The 12,451-nt window shown below is 36.1% G+C and overlaps 1 protein-coding gene across 1 annotated transcript in view; it reads left to right on the forward strand.

The window, feature by feature from the left end:
• Nme8 (NME/NM23 family member 8) overlaps positions 1-12,451 on the forward strand; it is a 75,610-nt gene that overhangs the window by 20,076 nt on the left and 43,083 nt on the right. Inside the window, exon 10 of the mRNA XM_047562479.1 lies at positions 9,355-9,530. Within this exon, the coding sequence (XP_047418435.1) occupies positions 9,355-9,530 (176 nt within the window). The remainder of the gene's footprint in view (positions 1-9,354; positions 9,531-12,451) is intronic.

The following is a 12,451-nucleotide window of genomic DNA, read 5'->3' on the forward strand; positions in this document are numbered from 1 at the left end:
CATTCACTCATTCTGTTATGCCTCCATTCATTTATCTGATATTTATTAACATCCTACTTTATGCTATGTCCTGGAGATAAAAAGACAGGAAATAATTAGATGATCCCTGAGGTCCCTTTCAGCTTTGAATCTTTATGACTGAGTGCAGGTGGCATTTCCTATCTACAATAGTGGAAAGATGTTCTTCAAAATACTGTCCAGTTATGTCCCAATTAATTCATCATAAGTTGAAAGTATCATAAATAGAAATGCATTTAACACACCCAACCTATCCAATGTCACAGGATAGCCACACAGCCCACTGTAGAGGCTTAGTATTTCTTTGTGATCTTGTGACCAACTGAGAGCTCACTGCTGCTGCCCAGCATCAAAAGAAATCCTACTGCATCTTGCTAGCTGGGAAAAGATCACAATTCAAAATAAGAAACGTGGTTTCTACTAAATGTGCATCAGTTTCTCACTGTCATAAAGTAAAAAAAATCATGAATTGAAGTATCCTTTGTCAGCAACCAACTCAATTATATTTCTCTGTCCATAGAAAGTGTCTCTTCTATTCTTGGTGAGCTCTCTATTTGTTCTTATACATGTTATAGCTATAGAGAGCTAGGTTTTTTTATTCTTTTGTGAAATTCTCTCTTAAATTAAAAGTAATAGACACCTTTCCTAAAACAATCTCTAACATGTTTCTGGAATGAGGGCAGCCCACATTGTGTACCATGACTCTCCACTCCTGTTGCCAGAACTTTCTTGAGTCCTCCGGAATCAAATGGAATTGCACTAATGAGCAGCTGAATACAGGTGAGGCCTGGAGTTCTGTTGAGGCCTCACCTGGAAAGAAGTTGGGGATGGTGTGGTGGTCTCCACTGAGGGTTTGGGCAGTTCCTGAGCTCAGACTCAGGAGGCCTCAACCAAGGGACAGCACCAGGATCCTAGTAGAACAAACAGACTCAGGGAAGGGTGATACTGTACTGCACAGGCTCTTCCTGAGCCCTGAAAAGACACTTGATGGAGTTGAGTAGAATTATTGAATTCCCTGCCCTGGAAATCCAAGGGGACTGCCATCTCTAATTGTTCTTGCAGGGGCATGATGACCTGCTGGCTTCCACAGCACAAGATTGTGGCCTAGAGATTCCTTTGCTGTAAATCTTTCACCATTCTAACACACCAGAAACCAGACCTAATCCCCACTGAGCCAATTGAGAAAAATGACCAGCCACCTAAGGGAACCCAGTAGCCAGAAAAAGGAGGAGCTACATACAAATCACAAACAGGCACAGGGAAAGGACCTATTAGAGGCAGAAAAGTAGTAAAAATATATATAATAATAATAGTGCTTGAGATCCAAGTACTACATATATGTAAAAAAAGACTTCACATTTGAATTATGAAAATTGTGATTTGAACTATAAATTCAATTTAGAATCAGAAGGTATGATAGTTATTTGAGTCTTGAATTAATGACTTGGGACTCAGATACAAAAAATAGCTCAAAGTACAGGGGAAAAAAAGAAAGAAGAAATACTAAACTGACATCATGAGAGCAGAAATAAGCTATCTGGAGAATATCCTGGGGAACCAATATGCTAATAAGAGAAACTTTATGCAAAGAAGAAATAACAGATGGACAAACTGTAATCTAACAAATAATAGAAAGAACATCCTTTTCAATGAAGAAGCACAAATACAGGAATATCCTGTGAAGAAATAGTGCACACTATTTCGAGATAGAATGAAGCACCAGTGGTACACTTTATGTTTAAAATGTGGAGCAGGTCATTTTCTTCACATTCTCCTCCTCTGTATGACAGAAATATTTTGAACTACTAATTATTGAATAAGTCATCAGCAATGCTAGAAAAGAAACTCAGACACTTAAATGACCTTTTATGGAATTTGTATCGATGAACATACAAATAAAAAATAAAAATTTCAATATTACAGAGCCCAAAGTGAAAAAAGGGATGAATTAATGCTGTTTAGATTTATTTAATGCTGTTTTTTAAAGAAAAAAAAAATTATGTCTGCCACGGAAATGAGTTTTTGTTTTTAAAAAGCATCAATTTTTGAAGATGTGTATGATATTTTCAATAGTGAACTTTGTCCTGTAGTCATGTTTGATAGAAAGATATATGTAAAAGTCCCACTTTGGAATAAATTCCAGAAATGGAAATCCTGCCAACAGGTTTGTTGTTGAGGTTGATGTTTTCATGTGGAATATAATGTACAATCTAGAGGATTTTTTCCTTCTTTTTTTTTTTTTTTTTTTTTTTTTTTTTTTTTTTGCAGTTCTGGAATCTAACCCAGGGCTTCATGCATACTGTGACTCTATTGAGTTATACCTCTCAGCTGCAGTAGAGGACATTTTCTTAAATTAAAAGATAGTAGTAAAAATGTGCAAACTTGACGAGTACATAGATATTATTAAAATTCAACAAAAACTATAGGAATTGTTGAGGATGTAGATGAAGAAAAGATTTTTCTTGTTTTAGTAGTATTTTATCACTAACATGGTTAGAATTAAGGTGCATGGTGTGATAAAAGAAGATTGTATTTTAGACCATTTTATTATTGGTTTACATTTTCCTTTGGACTTTCAGAGGTTTCCTTCTACCAGTTCCACACTTGGCAGAGACTGAGAAGAAGCTACTTATAAGGGAGAAATATCTGACTCGCATGGAAACCATCATCAGAATTCTGAGAAAAAGACAAAAATGTCTCCATTCGACAAGTGGCCTGTACAAATTAGGTGTTCAGGGACATTTTAGGAATACATCACCTGTACCCCTCCCCATGGAAAATATTTGAAGACCTAGTCAAACAAAAACTATAGGGAAAAAGAAGCAGAAGGGTTGTTATCAGTAAACCTTGGAATCTATGCACACACATGTGTATACACATTGCATAATTTTTGATTATAGAAGAGCTAATGATGGACTCTTGAAGTAAATGCATGCTGACAGATTCTAAATTATCTCAACAAAACCTACAAGTTGCAGGGTGTGTGTGGCCAAATGGTTCAAAGGTCTCAGAGGGCAGAGGAAGGAGATGCAGAAGGCCACTGAGCATGTTGTAAGGTTCTTGTTTGAGTTTGCAGAAAGGGGCCTGAATGAAGTGTGGAAGGTGGGAAATGGAGTGCTAGAGGCAAGAAATATTAGCAATGCTTGTATCTGACACTGGGAACAGGAAAAAGAGTTGCTATTAGTGCTTTGGATAACTATAGAACTTCCACGTTAAAAAGGGAAAGACATGAAATGAACAGCAACTTGTTCAGACCAGCAAAATAAGGGAAAGAAAAACAAACCATAATTTAAAATAAACAAAGCATGTAAAGTAATATGGAAGGAATGAAGTCCAGACTAGGGCTATTATACTAAATATGACAGGATTAATTATTCCATTTAGTACAGAGATAACCAGGCTAAGGTAAATAGAAATCAGTTAAAAACCATCCTAGTAATCATATAGATAAGAATCATCAATGGGTGTTAAGCAATTGTGAAAAACTATATGCATAGTTTCATATATTGTCCTCATCCATTACTTATTAATTACAAAGGGGAAATTTTAAGCTTCTCAGTGCTGGAAAACAGGGATTGGTGGGACCACCTTAGCCATACAAATGTCACCAATAATGGTAAAAACTGACATCGTGTAACAGCTATCCTTGACAAGGAAGGTCACATAACCACTTAGGTTGTACCCGTCAGAGATTCAAAACCTGAATATAATTGCAAACTACTGGGTCATCCTCTCTATAGTTTAAAGGAAGGGCAATCTCCAAAACAACTGGCCTGGACTTTTCAAAATATCAATATCATGAAACAAAAAAAGGCTCAGGCATTGTTCAAGATTAAAAGAGAATAAGAAGATAGGACAACTACATACAATGTGTGCTTCTGGAGTAGAAATTCCATTATTATAGTTAAGACAGTATTAGGAAATTGATGAAATTTTGAATACAGACTGTTTATGAGATAATGGATTTATATCAACGTTAAATTCCCTGAAGGGGAATGATTAGGGTATCTGCAGCTTACTCTCAAAGGTTCTGCCAAAGCTCACAGTCACAACCCAGCCCCTGGACTACAGACACACACAGATGGCTGGGATGAGAAAAATCGAGAGAAAGAACAGATGGGGCAAAGGTTAACAGCTGGTGAATAAGATGCTGAGTATAAATGCAAGTTCATCATCCTAGGCTTGCAAGTTTTTGGTCAATTTGAATTTTTTTCAAAATTAAAAATGTAAACAACCTCACTCATCTGTCTATGTTCTGTTTAGAAAAAACACATGAAGAAAAATAAACATTAAATGATATCAAAAAATAGCCAGGAACAATTTTAAAATTGATCATTAAAAGTGCTTCAATTTGTTTAAAAAAAAAAAAGAAAATGATGGAGAAGGCAAAATTGGTGAAGATAAAGTGATCAAAAAAATTTAATTCAGTCAATGTAATTACTAAGTATAAAAGGATAAAAGAAACAGAAAAGTAAAGAGAACTGGATAAAAATACCTGCTAGTAGATGAAAAGAGGTAATGACATCTAAGCACAAAAAAAAAATACACATTCTATGAGCAATGTACAATAGAGGATCTTTAGTATATAAAATATGAACTAGAACAACCTTACCTACCCCAAATAAATTTTCTCTTCACAAAATTTCAACAAAAAAATTAATATTAATTTCTACTATACATACTTGCTTATTGTAACCTATTAAAATTGAAAATAACAATTAAAAAAGACCAAAATGTCTATTTGAAAATATGAAGCTTGTTTCTAAATAATCCTTGATTCAAAGACAAAATTCAAAGGGAAATTAGAAACTATCTGGAAATCTCTTCATAGAAAAAAATTTTTTTCTTAAAAACATTTTATCTTGAGCCATGCTTCTCCTCCATAAAGTCAAACACAGATGAAGTTGTTCTAACTGATTTTTGGAGTAAATCAATCAAAAGCTGAACAAATACCAACTATGGATGTAATAGGGAAAGACATCTTTATGTGAAATTCAATTTTCGTGTTTTTTATTAAATTCTGATTAATTTGAGAACATGTTATCAGTTAATGTTTTGGCATGGTTTTTAAACTTTAGTTTACAATGATTTTTAAATGGTTTTATTAGTGTGTTATAGTTATTCATTAATAGTGAGGTTCATTTTGACATAATCATACATTCATGGAATATAATTTGTTTCACGTCAGTCCCTAGTACTTCTTTTGTCCCACCCCTTCTCTCCTTCCTCTTTTCTACTGGTTTTCCTTCTATTTATTTTATTTTTAAAAATATATTTAGTTGTAGATGAACACAATATCTTTATTTAATTAATTTATTTTTATGTAGTGCTGACGATCGAACCCAGTGTCTCACATATGCGAGGCGAGCACTCTACCACTGAGCCACAATCCCAGTCCTATTTATTTTTTAATTGGTGCTTTGTAGGTAAATATAAAGATGAATTCACTGTGGTATACTCATATATGTACGTAGAAAAATTTGGGCATTTTCATTCTGCAGTTCTTCCCTTTTCCTGTCAGTTGATTCACTCAATTTGAGCTTGCTACTGGGTCCAATCTCTAACACCACATTGAGAGAAGATTAATCCCAGTAATTACAGCCACTTCAGAACAATGCCTTACACTAATAGATATTTTTTTAAAAAGCTCATTAACAATGTTCTCCAGCAATTCACTAATCTGAGGTAAATTGGAGTAATTTTCTTGAATGGGTTGGGCAATTATATAATATGGAAAGTAAAAATTGTTTTTAAACTGTATTTGGTTCTTTGGTCAGCTCCTTTCCCACTGCTTTGATTCTGGGCTGTGGAATAGTTGAGACTATTTTCCCGCCACCATTTTCTGGAAGTTGATTTATTTATGTATGTAGGTATGTTCTTGGTCAGGTTTTTAAAATAGAGTGTTTTATGTCTGGGGTGTCAATTACTGTGCAGTTTGTTTATTCTCAGTTCTGACCCTAAGGCTTTGATCTTGTTAGGGGAGTGTATGAAGAGCTTCACTGCAGGGTTTCACACCTTTCTAGGCTGGAGGGCTCCGATACCCTCCTCTTTCTGAGAGTTACCAAACCAGTTCTGAGGCAAGGAGACTGGACTGTGTCAGCCTAGCCTTCAACCCTTTTTAGACTTGTAAGAGTTGACTCAGGGCTCACCAGAGTTGGTCTGATTTTAATTGGTCTCAGTTCTTAACCCCCAACCTGAAGGATATGAAAAATAACAACCCCCAAGACAGGGAAATGACACCCTCCCCACCAAACTGTCTGACCCAGAGGAAGAGGGAAGAGGAAGGCAATAATTAATCCTCTCCCAACAAATCATTTCCTAGTAACAATGGGCCCCGGTGGGGGTGGGGGTGGGGGTTTGGAACAAACATTCATCCCTTCCAAACCACAATGGGTCCTGAAAGGAGGAGGCAGATACTGAATGCTGGACCCTGGACTTTCATCCTTTCCGGTCCCTGATGAGTCCCTGGAAGGAGAAAAGCAAATAGTGAAGCTCTAGGTAACAATGGGTTCCAGAGGAAGAAGATAAAACAGTGAACTCTGGCTGAGTTCTGAGCTTTCATCCCTTCCCAGTAACAATAAGTTTTGGACATTTTACAACTTTTTTCCTGATTGTCCAAACCAACACATTCTGCTTCAGTCCCCAATGATTGATTCACCCTCATTGTAACCTATTAAACTCAGAACCTTCTGTAACTGGCAGCCATTTTCTATTTAGAAAGTGTGCCCCTCCAGTGCCTGATTGATTGACTCTGCTACAGAATAAAGGAAAGTCTGCTGATCCTTTTGAGGTCTCCTTCCATCTCAGTTGTTTGTGTTTCCATCATGGTGCCAAAGCCATTTTGGTTATTTTTGCTTACACATCCCGTATCCCCCAAGTGTCAGCCAGGAGCCTGGCTCCTCATCCCAGAAGTCAGATCACAGGTTTTGAGTGAAAGAGTTTTTGCTGTTCTTAGCTTTGTGGATTCAATTTGCCAGTGCTTTCTTTTTTTTTTAATTTTTTTTTAGTTTGTTTTAACTAGTTGTATATAACAGTGGAATGCATTTATACATTTTGGTAGATCATACATAAAAGGAGTGTAATTTCTCATTTTCTGATTGTACATATTGTAGGATCACATAGATCATGCAGTCATATATGTACATGAGGTAATAATGTCTGTTTCACTCTACTATCATTCCTTCCCCACACCCCTTCCCCTCCCTTCACTCTCCTCTGTCTAATATAAAGTAACTCTATTCTTCCCTATCCCCTCCTCCTTATTGTGAATTAGCTTCCACATATCAGAGAAAACATTTGACCTTTGGTTTTTTGGGTTTGGCTTATTTCACTTAGCAAGATATTCTCTAACTCCATCCATTTACCAGCAAATGCCAGAATTTCATTCTTCTTTAAAGCTGAGTGATATTCCATCATGTATATATACCACATTTTCTTTATCCATTCATCTATTGAAGGGCATCTAGGTTGGTTCCATAGTTCAGCTATTGTGAATTGAGCTGCTATAAACATTGATGTGGCTGCATCACTGTAGTATGCTGATTTTGTCCTTTGGGTGTAAACTGAGGAGTGGGATAAATAAGTCAAATGGTGAAAATGCAAATCAAAACTACTCTAAGATTTCATCTCACTCCAATCAGAATGGCAATTATTAAGAATACAAGCAACAATAAATGTTGATGAGGATGTGGGGAGAAAGGTACACTCATACATTGCTAGTGGGAATGCATAATGGTGTAACCATTAAGGAAAGTAGCTGGTGCTGTTTTTATTCACTCTTGGGGAGATATTGTGACCCTGAAGACCTTATTCCATTTCCCAAAAGGCTAAACTGTATGGATTTAAAGGATGTTTGTTTTAGTTATCTTTTTTTGCTGCTGTGGCTAAAAGACCTGACAAGAAAAAATTTAGGGGAGGAAAAGTTTATATAGGGGTTCACAGTTTCAGAGGTCTCAGTCCATAGAAGGCCAGCTCCATTCCTTGGGACTTGTGGTGAGGCAGAACATCATGGTGGAAGAGTGTGACAGAGGGATCAGGAAGCAGAGAGAGCCCAAGCACAGCTCATCAAAAGCACACCCCAAAGGCACACCTCCAATGATCCACCTTCTCCAGCTACACCCTACCCACCTTCAGTTACCACTCAGTTAATCTCATCAGGACATTAATTCACTGATTGGGTTAAGGTTCTCACAATCCAATCATTTCACCCCTGAAACTTCCTACATTGTCTCACACATGAGCTTTTGGGGGACACCTCACATACAAGCCATAACCATGTTAAAAATATGGCTCATTAGGCGTAAAGAAGTTGGGGTTTGAAGTCAAAAGGAAGGCTACAATATTCAAAGGGTGGGAGGAGAGGAAGTGGAAGCAAGGTAATGCCTTAGGGCCCTAAAAAGGGAGGAAGTGAAGGAGTAGAAGAGAGAGAAGATCTGTTGCTATTAGAGAATGGAGGAGAAGAGGAGTAATAAAGCAAGGAAACAAGAAGAGCAGAAGAAAATCACCCCCCCTTCAACCAAAATTAAAATAAAACAAAACACCAAATAAAAAAGTCACTACCTCTTAGAAAAACAGAATGAAATAGTAAAAGGCTAATAAAAGTAAAAGAAATGATAAAATAGAAAAAGAAATAAAACCAGAAACATATGTATATTATATAGACTTGAATCAATCAGCAAATATAACCAGAAAAAGCAAAATAATACTAGTAATTAATAAAGGAAAAGAATAAAAATAAAAAATCTTAATTAAAAATGCTTAAATTTTTCCACTGAGGTAGCTGAAGTTGAATATCTACATCCTATTCTAGACTGTCTTTCTTCCAGACTGTCCTTCTGTGCCTCATTTCTTGGGCTGTGTGCCCCTTAGAAGGAGCTAGTGCTAGGTGATATTAAACCCAACCTCCTTGTTTTGATTTTCATCTTGCCTCTTGCTAGAGAAGATTGGAAGTATAGCTGGTTGAGATGGCTCTCAGCTTCTCTGTTCGCCAGAGCAGGGGGATGGAACTGGAAGTACATTCAATTGGAATTTTGATCAGGCGTCTTAAATTGCTGCACTTCCTGGTTAGAAGTGGTGTTGGGATCTATTTGGGAAGTTCTGGGTGCTGAGTTCAAACTCTAAATTGAGCTTTGGACCCTTGTTTGGAGCAGGTATTCTGGAGTGATCCAATCCTTGCATCTCTAGGACTGGGTAGATGTCCATCTCAGCTGGGCATCTGGGTTTCTAGAGTCCCTGCCGAGTTCTACTTTCAGGGTGGAGTGACAGATCTCTCTCTATTCTACCATCTCCCTTCCTTTAGTTTATAACAATCTTAAATAATATTTTGCATTTCAACAGTTTACAAGAATGTCTGGAACGACAACAGATATCTCAGTTTTGTGATATTGAAGATGATGCAACTAATGTTGTTAAGTTCCTTGATATCTTCTTTCCTGATTTTAAATTAATGAAAAGTAGGAACTTGGAAAGGACACTGGCCCTACTGCGACCAGATCTCGTTCAAGAAAGGAAAGGTAGGGAATCAGCACAAATTGTTTAAGTACTTTGTAGAAAGGATGACTATTAACTTACTAATTCTTAGTAATAATGAACAAAACATTTTTTAAAGAGTTTGTGAAGAATTTTTTAACCTATACTTGTCAAAGTTGATGTTGCCATTGTAGGAATTATTGTGTAGGTGAGATTAGAAGCTTTCTTGTTTGAAATGCCTCAATTCAGAGTTGGGGTCAACCCTAATTGAGTGTGACTGGAGGGCTGGGATGTAGCTCTGGGGGAGAATGCTTGCCCAGCATGTGGGAGGCTTAGGTTTCCCTTCCTAGCACTGAAAAAAAATGTTTGAACAGTGTGATTTGAATAAGATATTTTACCAAGTCTATTTCTTCATTTGTAAAATTCAGAAGATTAAAATGCAAAAGCATAAATTAAGTGCCCGGCATTTTAAGTGTTAGTTATTTTTAACCTCATCCTATGTTCACACAGCACAGTAAATACCACAGGATAAGAAGGTGGATTATAAATTAATACTTAATTCATTTTTAACTTTATATAACTAGTATACAGAAACATAATTGATATTGATCTTTTATTCCCAGATTTACTGAATTCAGTTCTAGGAGCTTTGATGTGGTTTCTTTGGGGATTTCTATGTAGAACTGGGTTTCTTAACCTTGGGTCCACTTACATTTTCAGGTATTTCGGTGGGGTGGGAACTGTGACAGGGGTATTGTAAAGTGCTCCCTGGGATCCTTGGCCTCTTAATACCAGAAGTTAACAGCATTCCTCAAAGCCCTAGATGTGACGACAACAAAATATCTCCAATGTCCAATGCTCCTCCAGGGACAGAATCTCTCTGACTGAGAACCATTGATGTGGACAGTGGTATCATTGGCAAAGTGGTATACTTCACCCCTTGCTGTTAGTCCGTGTGGCTTTTATTCCCTCTGCTTGCCTCATTGGACCAGCAAATACTTCCTGACTGCTGCTGGGCAGGAGCCACCTGGTCCCTAAGGAGTCAGCTCTTAACATTAAACAGAGTATCAACTGCCCTTTATCAGACTGGAATTTCCACCCATTTCTCATCTGGGGAGAGTTGTGGTTTTTTTGTTTGTTTGTTGTTGTTTTTTAATCTTGAATGGAATGACTGTTGTATTTGCTCAAGTATTTTTTTTCTCTGTGTATTGATGTAATTGTGTACCTTTGCTTGGGCTTGACACTTTAATTTTTGAATGTTGAACAGTTTTGCATTCTCCAGATGAATGCTACTTGTTGTCGTTGTGTAGAATCATTTTTACATATAACTGAATATGACTTGCTAATATTTAACTGAGGACTTTTAGTGTCTCTATTCATAAGATATATGTGTGGTTTTCTTTAATGTCTTTATCTGGTCTGGGTGTCAGAGTAATGCAGGCTTTATAAAATGAGATGGGAAGTAGTCATGCCTCTTCAATTTCTGAAATAGTGTGGCATTGGCTTTTTATCTTCCGTAAATATTTATTAAAATATACCAGTGAAATTATCTGGGCCTGGAGTTTTCTTTGTTTCAAAGTTTGGTTTTGTTTTCATTTTTGCCTTTCTGCCCTTTTGAATCTTTTAAATTATGTGCATATTATTTTTAATAGACTATTTTTGGAATGGTTTAAGATTTATAGAAAAATTAACACAATACTATTTCCATATATCCATATGTGTGCCCACTCCTAGTTTCTCCTGTTATTAACAACTTGTACTATTGTTCTACATTGTTATATTTATTGAACCCATATTATTACAATTTATTAACTAAAGTTCAAAGTTTACATTAAGATTCACTCCTTGCTGTGTACATTTAAGTGGTTAAGACAAATGTACAATGTCATGTGTCCATTACAGAATCATACAGAAGGAATTACTGTCCTAGAAATCCTGTGTTCACCTACTGATCCCTTCTCCCTCTCAACCCCTGGCAACCACTGATCTATTTTCTTTCTCTACAGTTTTTATTTTCCATAACGTGATACCACTGGAATCATACAGTATGTAGGTTCTTCAGACTGATTTCTTTAATGTAGCAATGTGCAGTTAGGGTTCCTTCATGTCTTTCTGACAGCTTGATAGTTCATTTTTTTTTATTGAATAACTTTCCTTGGTATGGATATAACAAAGTCTGTTTATCAAATTACGTATCAAGGAAGAGCTTACCTGCTTCTACTTTTTGATTATCATGAATAAAAGAGCCTTAGACATTCATATACAGGTTTTTGTGTAGAATAAGCTTTCAACTTCATTGGGTACATAGCTAGGAGCATGATTATTGCATCATGTAGAAACTATGTTTAATCCACATAGCTTTGTAAGAAACTGCCAAAATGTGTTTTGAAATAGCTGTTCTATTTCCAATCCCCCCCAGCAATGGGTAAGAGTTCCTGTTTTTCTGCATTCTTGTCAGCATTTGATATTGTCATTTTTGGGAGTTTATCTATACTATTAGGAACATAATGATATATTACTGTTGTTTTTATTTACAATTCCCTAGTGACATATGAGGTCAAGAATTTTTTCATATGCTTACTGATCATGTCTGTATCTTCACCAAAGGAGATACAGGTCCTTCAAAATAACTAGAAAAGAGGACATTGAGTGTTTGACCACAAAGAAATGATGACTGTGATGAACATTTATTTATTTATTTCACAGAATCTTTTGCCCATTTCCTAATTGAGATGTTTGTTTCATTGGTGAGTGGTAAATATATTTTTATATCTTGAATATAAGTTCTTTATCATGTATGTGTTTTGCAAATATGTTCTGCATTTATATTTCTGTGGTTTTTGCTGTCTTAAAAGTTTTAATTTTCTAGAATGTCATATCATTGGAATCCTACAGTGTCTTTTATTGAAAAGTTTGTGTTTTTAATATAGTCCAACTTATTCTTTTTGGAGCATGTTTTTTGTGT

This window comes from Sciurus carolinensis, chromosome 8 (genome assembly GCF_902686445.1).
Source record: "Sciurus carolinensis chromosome 8, mSciCar1.2, whole genome shotgun sequence".
Taxonomy (NCBI): Eukaryota; Metazoa; Chordata; class Mammalia; order Rodentia; family Sciuridae; genus Sciurus; species Sciurus carolinensis.